Raw genomic sequence first — 12,790 nt, 5'->3', positions numbered from 1 at the left:
AATTTGCTAAGTTTTTTTTGCCTTGAGACCCTCTGTTCAGATGAATCTATAGCCAAGGAAATAATCGGGACACCTTTATTTTTGGGTGGGGGGTGGTGGGGGGGCCATTGATAATAAACTGTGCATGCCATGTAGTAAAGGTAAATGGGTTTTTAATTCAATTCCACATCACATTTGAAGTTCAGAACTCATTGATTGATTGGGGACTCCATCAAATGACAAAGGGACTCCCAATTCTTTACCACACAAAGTCCCATGTACTCCAAATTTCTAAACTCTAACTTAAACCCTGTAACCACAGGTATATTTATGACTGCTATATACTGTATATATTAGCATTGGCCAAAACTTTGAGCTTTGGCCTTTGATCTTGATTTTAGACTGATTCTTATCTAAACTGAATCACTTTGTCCTTGGCTGATCTCTTCCACCAACTTTGGTCCAAATCAGAACCAGAACACTTTGAGTTAAACAATTCAAACACATTTGATTGAGACATACCTACCTGGCAATATCAACCACCGCAAGATGGTAATCATACATTTTTGTGTAGGCCAGCCATATGATACTGTTACTGGATAGTTAGCATTGTTTTGTCAACAAAATTATCTGCAGGTCCTTGGACTATTGCATGAAACTTGGCTGAAATAAATGACACATGGTTTTACAACACATTTTGTCTCTGATATTGTCTTTCTTTTTGCTCAGCTCTGCCATTGATCAGAAGACTAAAGAGAAGGTGGCTATCAAGAAGCTGTATCGTCCTTTCCAGTCCCTCATCCATGCCAAACGTGCATATAGGGAGCTCAGACTGCTCCGCCACATACAGCATGAAAATGTAAGAACTTTAATGAATGTTAGACTGCATTTTACGTGTCAACGAGTAGTATTTTTTATAGACACTGTAGCACAAACCGCTTATGTGCATTCCAGTACCACTTGATAGACAGGTTGGTTAAAGACGTTTGGACACAAATGCGAGGCTCACACAAACGGCTCTGGTTGGCAAAAGACTTTAGTGATGAGGAAAGCAGTGGTTGGTGCACAAATGGGAAGGAGGTCGAAAAACACACTGAGGCAGGCAGGACTTGAGAACAAGAGCTGTAGAGAAGGCACAAGGCACATCAGGATGCTTCAGGAGAGCATTAGCATGGCTAAAACCTTTCAGCTTCTTGGGGGGGGATCCACCTTTTTAAACATTTTCCTTTTTTGCCTTTCTGCCCCCCCCACACACACACACCTTTTTAAGCAGTTTTCTTTTTTGACTTTCAGCTTCTAGGGGGCTCCACAACACAGACCCCACTAATTACAGCCTTCTTAACCCCCTGCCATTTTAAGCATTGTTTAATGTAGATGCAAATTAATATACAAGGTTTTCAGCTAGTTGACAGTAGGGCTGTACAATATGGCCACATTATCGTATCTCAGTATTGTCATATCAGTGTGATATAAGATATGACTATGATTTCACACAAAGTGCAGTAACAGTGAAAATTATACATGCTTAACCAAAACAGTAATAATTCCACACTCAAACTCAAACTGAAAGAAAACCTCTAAAACTTGATAATACCTGTAAATAGTAATCAGTTTTCTTCACACAAGTCAGGGGATCAAATGCAACACTAAGATCTAACAGTACCCGAACCGTAGTGGTGTCTGAATTCATTGCAAGCAGAAGATCATTCACCACTTTAGTAAGAGCTGTCTCTGTGGAATGGTGGCAGACTGCAGGTGCTTAAAGAGATTATTCTCAGTAAGTTGGTCCATGAGCTGCTGTGAAATAACTTTCTCAAGAATTTTAGTGCAAAATGATAGGGCTGGTATTGGCCTATAGCTTTTCAATAGACCAGGATCAAGGTTACATGTTTATGACATTTAGGAACAGAGGTTGGTGACAGATTAATAATTTCCAGTACAGTTGGCCCAAGTCTAGGCCACAGACCCTTAAACATTTTTGTTGGTATAAGGTCGAAAAGACAGGTTGTGCATTTAGGGAAGTCACATGTTTCGACAGCACACCCAGCGAAATAGTATCAAATTTAGTAAATCTTGACGACATATCAATGATGTCACTCATATCAGTAACAGGATGCAGAGGTGGGACTAAGGCATGCTGGGATAAATTAGACCTAATGTCACCTATTTCTTTTCCAAATAATCTAAGAAATCTTGAGCTGCAAATGGAGAACAACTTACAGGTGGTTGAATTTGAGTGTTGCCACCATGTAGAACAGGAACTTTGAATTATGCTTGTGTTAAAAACTGTTCAACATAATGTTTTGAGTCATTTTCACTTACGTTATTATGTGTCTAAAGGCGTTCTCCTATTTCCAATTTTCAGCCCCAATTTCCATCCCAATAACAAAATTAAGGAAATTGTGCCTATTTTTTTTTTAAACAGTAGGCAAAATCCATATTACTTACTATGTTATATTCACTTACATACGAGTGCAAACAATTACTGCCGAAAACACCCGAGTACATACAGTACAAAATTCATATTACTTACTATGTTATATTCACTTACATACGAGTGCAAACAATTACTGCTGACTACACCCGAGAACATACAGTATAATTCCAATTGCACAATTGTTTTTGCGCATGTATGAAACATGTCTGACTTTTTACCAGTTGTCCAAGAACCTAAAACTGTCTTCTGTCGAAGAGTGCAACATGCTTGTCATGTGTTGAGGATTAGAAGAACACTTCTGTTCAGAGAATAGTATGTTCCAATTACTGCATATAATACCAGAATTTCAACTTTCATTAGCCTTTATGCAAGGTTACCCCAGGTCAATTCAATCCAGTTATTCGTGTCTTGTGGATCATGACTTCTCATATTTTCCCACCAAAAACATAGACAAAAGTGTAAAAAAAAATCAAAAATGGGAGTACATCCTTTTTGTACGTTGTCATAAAACAACAAATTTAAGTTATCATCCACACTGATTTAATTGCTGTAATCATATCCATGAAGGTTCTATTGAGTGTTGAGTGTGTGTGTGTGTGTGTGTATGTATGTATGTATGTATGTATGTATGTATATATATATATATATATATATATATATATATATATATATATATATATATATATAATAAATTACAGCACTCTGAGTGCATGCCCCTGCCAAGGAAAAACAGGGTGTAGAAAAAAATTAAGCACACCATTTGAATCAGAGGATCAGTGTTGTGAATTTAAGGTATAAATATGTGCAGTGTGTGAAGACTGTTCAACATCCAAAGTGAATGGCTGTGCAAGGGTGAAGCTGTTTCAGCTGGCATTTAAAATATGGCTGCAAATTCTTGAATGAATAAAGTGTGGAGATTTATTGCCTGCAGTAATTTTTACGATAAGGTACAAACTGTTCAGTCTTCTTTAACTGGAAATTTACAGTCATGCACTTTATCGTGTGTGCTGTCATGCACTTTGGTTCAAACTGAATGACCTCCACCCATCCATCCATCCATTTTCTTCCGCTTCATCTGAGGTTGGGTCGTGGGGGCAGCAGCTCAAGCAAAGCCGCCCAGACCTCCCAATCCACACACACCTCCCCCAGCTCCTCCGGGGGAACCCCAAGGTGTTCCCAAGCCAGCTGCAAGACGTAGTCCCTCCAATGTGTCCTGGGTCTTCCCCGGGGCCTCCTTCCGATGGGACATGCCCAAAACACCTCTCCAGCGAGGCGTCCAGCGACCTATCTCTAAGGGAGCGCCCAGCCACCCTGCGGAGGAAACTTATCTCGGCCGCTTGTACTCGCGATCTTGTTCTTTCGGGCATGAGCCAAATCTCATGACCATAGGTGAGGGTCGGAACAGAGATCGATCGTAAATCGAGAGCTTTGCCCCCCTGCTCAGCTCTCTCTTCACCACGACGGCCCGATACAGCGACTGCATCACTGCAGACGCTGCACTGATCCATCTGTCGATCTCACGCTCCAACCGTCCCTCTCCCGTGACATTCGGGATGTGGATTGTCACTGAATGACATTTATTTTTTATTTAACATTAAAGTGTGTGATTAGTGTTTATAATATGGTTTAGTTTCAAACCACAGATTCTTATACATACAGTAATGCTCAAAATAATAGTAGTGTTATGTGACCAAAAAGATTAATCCAGGTTTTGAGTATATTTCTTATTGTTACATGGGAAACAAGGTACCAGTAGATTCAGTAGATTCTCACAAATCCAACAAGACCAAGCATTCATGATATGCACACTCTTAAGGCTATGAAATTGGGCTATTAATAAAAAAAAAAAAAAGTAGAAAAGGGGGTGTTCACAAAAATAGTAGTGTGGCATTCAGTCAGTGAGTTCGGCAATTTTGTGGAACAAACAGGTGTGAATCAGGTGTCCCCTATTTAAGGATGAAGCCAGCACCTGTTGAACATGCTTTTCTCTTTGAAAGCCTGAGGAAAATGGGACGTTCAAGACATTATTCAGAAGAACAGCGTAGTTTGATTAAAAAGTTGATTGGAGATGGGAAAACTTATATGCAGGTGCAAAAAATTATAGGCTGTTCATCTACAATGAACTCCAATGCTTTAAAATGGACCAAAAAAAAAAAAAAAAAAAACATACACGTGGAAGAAAATGGAAAACAACCATCAAAATGGATAGAAGAATAACCAGAATGGCAAAGGCTCACCCATTGATCAGCTCCAGGATGATCAAAGACAGTCTGGAGTTACCTGTAAGTGCTGTGACAGTTAGAAGATGCCTGTGTGAAGCTAATTTATTTGCAAGAATCCCCCGCAAAGCCCCTCTGTTAAATAAAAGACATGTGCAGAAGAGGTTACAATTTGCCAGAGAACACATCAACTGGCCTAAAGAGAAATGGAGGAATATTTTGTTGACTGATGAGAGTAAAATTGTTCTTTTTGGGTCCAAGGGCTGCAGACAGTTTGTGAGACGACCCCCAATAAGAAATATACTCAAAACTGGATTAATCTTTTTAGTCACCAGTGTTGCCACAGTTACTTTGAAAAAGTAATCCAATTACTGATTACTGATTACTCCTTGAAAAGGTAACTTAGTTACTTTACTGATTACTCAATTGTAAAAGTAACTAAGTTAGATTACTATTTACTTTTTTAGTTACTTTCCCAGCTGTTGACAACAACCCACGTCAACATGACAATGATACCTGTTTTGCCAAAACTCACTTTATAGTCACCCTTTCTTGACTTCAATGAAAATAAATACTTGTTTTATAAAAAGTAAAATAAAGACCTCTTTCTTGACCTCATATTTAACTGTTGACAACACTGTAACAGTAAAACTTGCAATTTCAAACCTACATTGTTTATAAATGTAACTATTAAATTCTAACATTTTTCTAACATTTAAATTCTCTCTAAACATTTTACTTGTCGAAATTATTATTATTTTAAGCAATATTAGTAGTTGTAGTAAAAAACGGCTTCAAAACTGGATCTTTAATCTAGGGCTGTTGTGGGGGGCACATCCTTGCCCCACGCCCCCATTCCATCTGGATTCGCCCCTGCTTTGGCGTTTGAGCACAAAGAATGGATAACATTTATTTATGCAGAAAACAGGACCAGATTTACAGGTAAGAAAGTTTTATTGCGTTTTCACATCATGTGGTCCTCAGAAAGAGAGTTTAGGTGCATTTGAGTGGAAAATAGTGTTAGTTGTTGACGCGTCGCGGAGGATCAGCTGTTTTTAACGAGACGATACGGAGCAGCTCAGCTCAGAATTCTAAATAAAGGAGGAAAAAAGTATAAAAATGTCTTCGTAAAGCTCAGTGCAGGTGTGCTGATCACCGCCCTTTAAGAGGTGAGGACGAGTCGAGCAGCTGCAAAAAACCGCGGATGAAAAGCTCACAGCTCACTGAAAGTGGGACGTTCAGTCGAACCCCGACCTCCTGCCCACAGACCAAGTTGACCCACAATGAAAAATAATAGTAACGCACAGTGACATGGAGAAGTAACTTTAATCTGATTACTGACTTGGAAAGATTAACGCGTTAGATTACTCGTTACTAAAAGAAGTGGTCAGATTAGAGTGGCATCACTGTTAGTCACATAGCACTACTATTATTCTGAACACTACTGTATATATTTGAACACAGATTCCATCATGTTAGTTATGTTGGCTTTTAGTATTCACAATTCTTACAGACCACACAGGGATGAATCTTTTTTTTTTTTTTTTTTTTAGGAGCATTTGTCCCACCCTAGAACCACCAATGTTGGCAGTGTGTTTAATTTGAGTATGATGTGTTGTTCCTCCACCCTCATGTTTTTCCTAAAGGTGATCTGCCTCCTTGATGTCTTCACACCTGATTTTTCCCTGGAAAACTTCCAAACCTTGTGAGTTGGCAGTTCAGAACATGAGTGTGTATGTGCACATATTATACATGTCGGTTGCATTTAAGTTTACACTCATATACATATACCAGTTGAGTTGGTGCACGTGTGTCTATAAGTTTATTCATGTATCCTTTGAATATCTGTGCAATTAAATTTACTCTTCATTAAATCTGTTAAGATTTGCATATTCTAACTTTACCTATAAGCTTACGTTGTACCTCATTTTCATTTAAAGGTAATTTTACATTTGTCTGCATTTTTGTCTGCTCCTCACACTGCTTTTCTCATTCTTTCTAGTTACATGGTTATGCCCTTTGTAGCCCAGGACCTAGGATGCATAATGAAGAGTCGCAGATTATCTCAGCGCATCATTATTTACCTGTTCTATCAGCTTCTGAGAGGACTCAAGGTGAATGTGTCATTTCTTTTAGAAATTGGTTCTTGTTTATTATATTGCAAGTTGAAGCCTGTAGTTAAAAACAAATTTTAAAGGTGCATCTATATTATAATAGCCAAATGGCCTCTGTGAACATGCATATGGCCTTCGACTACGCAGAAACCGGGGAGAGCTGACATTTGCTGTTTGGTATGTTTATGCATTTTGGGTCAAGGATAAATGCTGCAAAAACAGAAAGTTGATAGGACAAATATTTTTGAAGAAATGAGCAATTAGCTAACCAGTAAACAATGGACATTGTGCTGCAATGCACCATGGGAGTTCCGGGTTTTGGGGTTTTAAATGTTGTTATTGTGGTTCATATTAGTTTAATAGTGTTGTTGGTGTTATGATTCATTGTGTTTTTGTAGTTCAGTTGGTTTAGTCAGTTTTGCTAAGTCTCATGTTGCCGTTACCATGACTGAAACGTGTATTGCGTTTGATGTCTTCCACCACTGTCTCTGTTTCTGCTTGTCTAAAAATAGAAACACTTGCTTGCATCAGAATGTGGAAAAGAGAAAAAGCTCTGCGTGTTGGTGTAAATCGATCATGTAGAAACCAGGGAGAACTGACATTTGCCGTTTGTTATGCTTATGTATTTTGGGTCAAGGATGAACGCCACTGAAATGGAACATTGATAAGACTAATTTTTTTGGAGAAGCTACGGATATTAGCTACTAACAACACTGCAAAATGGATGTTGCCAGCTACATTCTGGACTGACACGTCATTCCAACAGGGATGGGTAAATCCTCTATATTGTAAGTGTGAGTGATTTTATTTAGTAAGTACATAATATAATGGTAAATCTGTTCAAAATATATGGATGACACAAGAAAGTGAAAACATTTATTTCCATTGTGGTCCATTTAAAAATCAAATGACAAAATAGAACTAATAATAAAATACAATAATAATAATAATAGTAATAGTGTGTGTATGATAACAAGAACATAAACGGTGTATAAATACAGCATGTACGTATGTTTTAAAACAAGTTGGATTTTTTCATTCATTCATTTTCTGTGCCTACCTACTCCAATCAAGGGTCACGGGGAGGCTGGAGCCTATCCCAGCAGTCATAGGGCATGAGGCAGGTTACACCCTGGACAGGACACCAGTTTTTTGCAGGGCTATGTTGGATTTTTGCCAGTGAGAATGGAAGATTGTGCAGCTTGTTTCCGACGGATTGTTTGTTGTTGTGACGCTATTCTGAACTTCACACAGTTGTATACGTTTCTTTTCTTTCTGTTTAGCACTCTTCTGGTTATTAATTGTATTTACTCTGTACGTTATTTAACTATAGTCCTGTTGTAATTTGCTAGCAGTTAGCATTTGCTAGCGTTTAGCTTTTGCTAGCTAGGTCGACTCCTCCCTTCCCACCCGTCCTTATTTTTATAGTTGGTTCTTTTTACCTGGTTAATACTTCTGTTAGTTTTTCAGTCAAACTGCTGTGAATTTTAAGTAATTATTTTACTCCTGTGTAAATCTTAGGAGCGGCTAGCATCTTCGCTAGCTGTTAGCTTGCGTTAGCGACTTCAGACCCTCATTTTCATTTTTTCATTTCCTTTTTTTAAAATATACATCTGTTAGTTAACTGTTAGTGTAACTGTTGTGAACTTTAGCTTAGTACTTTACTCTTGTGTTAAACTTAGGAGTGGCATATATATATATATATATATATATATATATATATATATATATATATATATATATATATATATATATATATTACTGTTCCTACATTTCTAATACTTCTGCTACTCTTTCAATCTAACTGCTGTGAACCTTAATTCATTTATTTGCATCTGTGTGAGCCTTAGGAGTGGTTAGCTTATCCATTATTGGTTAGCTTGTGCTTGCTTGGCTATACTCTTGAATTTCCTAGTATGCAAAGTACACTACTTTACCTACTTTACACCCTCCATAAATCCTACGTGATGTTGGAAGATAGGGTGGCTCTCTTAGAGAGCCGTGTTCGTAAGTTAGAGCAGCTTCTTAGGGCAGTGGAGTTAGATGTTACGGGCACTCCCGATGAGGTTAGTGTTGGGCCGGCGAGCGAGCCCATTAGCATCAGCCTAAAAACGCCGGCTGTGGAGGACGGTTTTCGGGCTGTGGCAAGGCGGAGGAAGCCCCGTAGGGCTTGGTGCCCGGTTGTGGCACCCTGATCACACTCGCCACTGCGAACTGTGAATTGGTTCTCCCCCTTGGATGTACCTGATGTGATTTCTCTGAGCCCACAAGTGACTTCCACTCTTATCTCCAAGCCGAAACACCGGACTTTAGTGATAGGGGACTCTATCACCCGCAAAATCAGGTTACAGACGCCGGCTGACGTTAAATGTATTCCTGGGGCCAGAGCTCGTGACATTGCATCCCATCTTAGGGTGCTGACGCTGCAGAAGGGAAGACAGACAAAGGAACATGACATGAGATATAGTCACATACACTCAACAAAAATATAAATGCAACACTTTTGGTTTTGCTTCCATTTTGTATGAGATGAACTCAAAGATCTAAAACTTTTTCCACATACAGAATATCACCATTTCCCTCAAATATTGTTCACAAACCAGTCGAAATCTGTGATAGTGAGCACTTCTCCTTTGCTGAGATAATCCATCCCACCTCACAGGTGTGCCATATCAAGATGCTGATTAGACACCATGATTAGTGCACAGGTGTGCCTTAGACTGCCCACAATAAAAGGCCACTCTGAAAGGTGCAGTTTTATCACACAGCACAATGCCACAGATGTCGCAAGATTTGAGGGAGCGTGCAATTGGCATGCTGACAGCAGGAATGTCAACCAGAGCTGTTGCTCGTGTATTGAATGTTCATTTCTCTACCATAAGCCGTCTCCAAAGGCGTTTCAGAGAATTTGGCAGTACATCCAACCAGCCTCACAACCGCAGACCACGTGTAACCACACCAGCCCAGGACCTCCACATCCAGCATGTTCACCTCCAAGATCGTCTGAGACCAGCCACTCGGACAGCTGCTGAAACAATCGGTTTGCATAACCAAAGAATGTCTGCACAAACTGTCAGAAACCGTCTCAGGGAAGCTCATCTGCATGCTCGTCATCCTCATTGGGGTCTCGACCTGACTCCAGTTCGTCGTCGTAACCGACTTGAGTGGGCAAATGCTCACATTCGCTGGCGTTTGGCACATTGGAGAGGTGTTCTCTTCACTGATGATGCAAAGGAGATGTGTTGCACTGCATGAGGCAAATGGTGGTCACACCAGATACTGACTGGTATCCCCCCCAATAAAACAAAACTGCACCTTTCAGAGTGGCCTTTTATTGTGGGCAGTCTAAGGCACACCTGTGCACTAATCATGGTGTCTAATCAGCATCTTGATATGGCACACCTGTGAGGTGGGATGGATTATCTCAGCGAAGGAGAAGTGCTCACTATCACAGATTTCGCCTGGTTTGTGAACAATATTTGAGGGAAATGGTGATATTGTGTATGTGGAAAAAGTTTTAGATCTTTGAGTTTGTCTCATACAAAATGGGAGCAAAACCAAAAGTGTTGCGTTTATATTTTTGTTGAGTATAGTTATTCAAGTCAGCACCAATGATATCAGGATGAAGCACTCAGAGGTCACAAAAATGGACATAGAGAGGACTTGTGACATTGCCAGAAAAATGTGTCAGCATCGATTAATAGTCTGTGGTCCCCTCCCCTCCTGGGGTACTGATGAGGCATTTAGCAGGCTGACATCATTAAATAGGTGGCTGGCGCAGTTTTGTCAACAGCAAGGCTTTAGCTTTATTGATAACTGGCCTTTGTTCTGGGGCTGCCATGGCCTGCTGATGCCGGACGGCCTCCACCCTACTGGGGAAGGTGCCGCCATCTTGTCTGCGAACATAGATAGAGCTCTACAGGGAGGGTAATATTAGGAATCTACGGAGCAGGTGATTAGAGACCCTGCAAGGCTTATGACAAATGTGGCTGTGGAATCCATTAGCTTAGCGGGGAAATTAGTGCAGAAAATCCACTATGGTGATAGTGCAGTTTATCTGCCAGGGAGGGAAATTCAACAAGCTGAGACTGTGGCCTGCTCCCATAGACGTGTCCATAAAAATCATAGAGGGATATGCTTTGCAAACTTAATACCCATTACTATATTGGATCATGTTGAAATTGAGGATAGCTCAATGGTTGTTCCAGTAATAGCAAAGATTTTGTGTTTGCTACCTACAACGCGCGTGGAATGTCTCAAACCTAAACCTACTTCTAGGCATCTTATATATGCTACTCTGGAACCACCCCTAAACCAAAACAGTTCAACCGTCAACACCACTGAGGTCCTTAGACTGGGTCTCATTAACATAAGATCACTGTCCTCAAAATCATTGTTGATTAATGATTTAATTATTGATCATCACTTAGATATGATTGGGTTATGTGAAACCTGGCTTAAACCTACAGCTGTCCTCCCCTTAAATGAAGCCTGCCCACCAGCATATACATTTAGTCACGTCCCTCGTGATGTGAAGCAAGGCGGGGGTGTTGCTCTTATTTATAAATCTAGGTTTAGCTTATTAACTGTTGGGGGTCACAAATATAACTCGTTTGAGCATCTGATTCTCCGCTCCGCTCAGGATATTACGCATTGCCAAGGTCAGAGGAATAAAAATCAGCCGTATTACTTTGTCACTGTATATAGGCCTCCTGGCCCATATTCTGAATTCTTAGATGAATTTGGTGCGTTCATTTCTAACTTGTCAACGAGAGCAGATAACATTCTGATCATTGGTGACTTTAACGTTCATATAAATAAGCCTTCTGATCCCCTCTGCAAATCATTTATGGGAATTGTGGATGCATTAGGATTTCGGCAATGCATTCAGGATTCGACGCACATTAGTGGAAATACCCTGGATCTGGTTCTCGCACGTGGTATTGCTGTCACGAATATTGACATCATGCCTTTTACATCAGTGGTCTCTGATCACTCACTTATTAAGTTTACAGTTTCGCTGCCGTGATTAGTGGAACAACAACCTTATTTATCACTGCAGCGATGCATCAACTCCTCAACTAAGACTGAACTAGAAGCTAGACTGCCTGATGTCTTAGCCTCACTTTTGACAAATACCCAGTAGACAGACTTGTGGATAGTTTAAACTCAGTGCTCAAAACGACACTCGACATGATTGCACCACCTGTGTTGAAACCGCGTTCCCCCAAATCGCAGTCACCTTGGTTCAATGATTACCTGCGTGACCTCAAGCATAAAGCAAGAGGTCTAGAACGGAAATGGCGTCATTCAAAATTAGAAGTATTCCACCTTGCGTGGCGTGATGCTATCTTAGACTTTAAGCATGCATTACTGGCTACAAAGCGGACCTATTACTCTGATTTGATCAACAAAAACAAGCATAACTCAAAGTTCTTGTTCGACACGGTGGCAACACTTATTCATGGACAACCACCTGTAGCTCGCTGTCCTTTTACAGCACAAGATTTCCTAGATTACTTTGAGAAGAAAATAGATGACATTAGGTTGAACATATCCCAGCATGCCTTAACCCAGCCACTACACCCTGCTATTGAGGTGGGCGCCACTACTGAGGTATTACCTCAGCATGTCTCTCTAGACATGCTGACGAAACTCGTAACGTCAACAAAAAGCACAACCTGTTTATTTGATCCTATACCAACAAAACTGTTTAAGGACCTGTGGCCCACTCTTGGGCCGATTGTGCTGGAAATTATTAATCTTTCCCTTTACAGGGCACCCATTGAAATACTTTGAAATTCAAAAATTAAACACCACACTGTTATTGAAGGCCATAACCAAACTTTATTTCTGTTATTACATTTGAAAAAAAAATTACAATTCTTTAGAAATTTGAGGTCAATGAAGTTACCGTATTTGGTTCCTTGCCCATAAGTGGTAAATAAAAATCCAATAACCGTATATATAAAAAAACAAGAAAAACACGTAGGGGTAATAGAACATGTAGGTTTGAACATTAGAACATCACTTTTAGGCTA

At 40.0% G+C, this 12,790-nt stretch overlaps 1 protein-coding gene across 1 annotated transcript in view; it reads left to right on the top strand.

The window, feature by feature from the left end:
• Positions 1-12,790, top strand: part of zgc:171775 (STKc_p38 domain-containing protein) — a 62,113-nt gene that overhangs the window by 10,206 nt on the left and 39,117 nt on the right. The window contains exons 2-4 of the mRNA XM_034172187.1: positions 709-838; positions 6,282-6,340; positions 6,638-6,749. Coding sequence (XP_034028078.1) covers positions 709-838; positions 6,282-6,340; positions 6,638-6,749 — 301 coding nt within the window. The remainder of the gene's footprint in view (positions 1-708; positions 839-6,281; positions 6,341-6,637; positions 6,750-12,790) is intronic.

This window comes from Thalassophryne amazonica, chromosome 6, assembly GCF_902500255.1.
Source record: "Thalassophryne amazonica chromosome 6, fThaAma1.1, whole genome shotgun sequence".
Classification (NCBI taxonomy): Eukaryota; Metazoa; Chordata; class Actinopteri; order Batrachoidiformes; family Batrachoididae; genus Thalassophryne; species Thalassophryne amazonica.
The sequence above is the reverse complement of the archived record's forward strand: the minus strand, read 5'-3'. Positions and strand labels throughout refer to the sequence as shown.